The sequence below is a fragment of the Dipodomys ordii genome, unplaced genomic scaffold, assembly GCF_000151885.1.
Source record: "Dipodomys ordii isolate 6190 unplaced genomic scaffold, Dord_2.0 Scaffold81, whole genome shotgun sequence".
Classification (NCBI taxonomy): Eukaryota; Metazoa; Chordata; class Mammalia; order Rodentia; family Heteromyidae; genus Dipodomys; species Dipodomys ordii.
In genome coordinates, this window is record NW_012267297.1 from 3,385,248 (window position 1) to 3,387,115 (window position 1,868).

A 1,868-nucleotide genomic window follows, 5' to 3' on the forward strand; every position below is an offset into this window, starting at 1 on the left:
CACACACACACAGGCACACGCACACACAGGCACACACACGCACACACACACAGGCACACATACACGCACACACACACACACACCTGGCTCACATCCCAGGCAGCCCAACGTTGGCTGAGCCACGGGCGATCCGGAGGTTCACGCACCGGATGGAGCCGCTGAACAGGATGGGGTCCTGGAGGATGATGGAGAGGCGCGAGCGCAGCGTGTGCAGCGGCAGCCTGGAGATGTCGATGCCGTCGATCACGATCTTCCCTGGGGGGAGAGAGGAGTCGCAGGCCTGCCACGGGCACGCGTGTGTGTGTGTGTGTGTGTGTGTGTGTGTGCGCACGCGCCGGTCCTGGGGCCTGAACCCAGCGCCTGGTGTCGGCCCTGAAGCTTGTGGTCTTTTTTTTTTCCTTCAATTTTTCGTCTTCAAGGCTGGCGCTCGACCGCCTGAGCCACGCCTCCCTGTGCAGCTTTGGGGTTCACAAGGGAAAACCGGCCCCTGGCCACCTCTCCCTCACGCAGGGGAGCGGGAAGCTCCCCCTCTCCCCGAATAACTCCCTGCCGCTCTCCAGGGAGGAGATTCTTGAGAAGATTCAGAACCATGGGCCCAGTTAGCCGGTTGTTTTTCTTTCTTTTTTTCTCAGCGTTTAAGTCATTTACACTTTAGTGTGAATGAGTTGTTTTGTCCTGGTCGTGGGGTTTGAACTCAGGGCCTGGGCACTGTCCCTGAGCTTTTTTAATCTATATAATTTGAGGCTAGCCATAAGCTCCACATCCGGCTTTTTTGGTGGTTCATTGAAGAAGAGATTTTTCAAGGATTTTTTTTTTTCCTGCCCGGGCTGGCTTTGAACTCGGCACCTCCGATCTCAGCCTCCTGAGTAGCTGGGATGACAGGCGTGAGCCACCAACCAACACCAGGCTCATTCACCTTGAGGTACCTGTGGCTCCTGCCTGTCATCCCAGCTACTCGGGAGGCTGAGATCTGAGGATCGTGGTTCGAGGCCAGGCCAGACAGGAAAGTCTGTGAGACTCTGATCTCCAATGAACCACCAGAAAATCAGAAGTGGCGCTGTGGCTCAAGTGGTAGAGCGCCAGCCTTGAGTAAAAGAAGCTCCCCGTCCCTGAGCTCGAGCCCCAGGATCACCACAAAAAATAAAATACACATGAGCGTTGATGGAGGCTGTGGAGGGGAGAATGGAGTTTACCACTCACCGTCAAATATATCAACCATTCTGAAGAAGGCCAGGGATAAAGACGATTTCCCACTGCCCGTGCGGCCGCAGATGCCCACCTGAAACCAAGCAACCAGCACTCAGAGAGAGGAAGACAGGAACAAAAGACAGAAGAGACCGCCGAGCGTTAGATAACACAGTGGGCTGGAGGCGCAATTCTGGCTGTGAGGAGCTCTGGTGCTTTATCATTTTGAAGCCAGGCGCCGGTGGCTCCCGCCTGTCATCCCAGCGACTCGGGAGGCTGAGATCTGAGGATTGTGGTTCAAGGCCAGCCCAGGCAGGAAAGTCCATGAGACTCTGATCTCCCGTGAACCACCAGAAAACCAGAAGTGGTGCTGTGGCTCAAGTGGTAGAGCACCAGCCTTGAGAAAAAGAGCTCAGGGACAGCGCCCAGGCCCTGAGTTCAAACCCCCCAACCACAATAAAAATATTATCATTATGAAACGAAAAATCATGAAATCCTCAGCAGATGCTCAAGGACTAAATCCTGAATCTTTTCATTTTCACGATCTATTCTGTCTGTCTTCTGGGCTTATTTTTGGCTCAGTATACAGTTAGACCAAAGAACAAGCGTTCAATTTTCTTTTCTTAGAAATGATTGGTTTATAAGAGAGAAAAAGTCCACTTTTTTCCTTCTTTTTTTTTTTT

General features: G+C 52.7%; 1 protein-coding gene across 1 annotated transcript in view; it reads right to left on the minus strand.

The window, feature by feature from the left end:
* Abcc9 (ATP-binding cassette, sub-family C (CFTR/MRP), member 9) overlaps positions 1-1,868 on the minus strand; it is a 69,242-nt gene that overhangs the window by 7,008 nt on the left and 60,366 nt on the right. The window contains exons 34-35 of the mRNA XM_013025063.1: positions 1,201-1,279; positions 147-255 (exon numbers count right to left, since the gene is read on the minus strand). Coding sequence (XP_012880517.1) covers positions 147-255; positions 1,201-1,279 — 188 coding nt within the window. The remainder of the gene's footprint in view (positions 1-146; positions 256-1,200; positions 1,280-1,868) is intronic.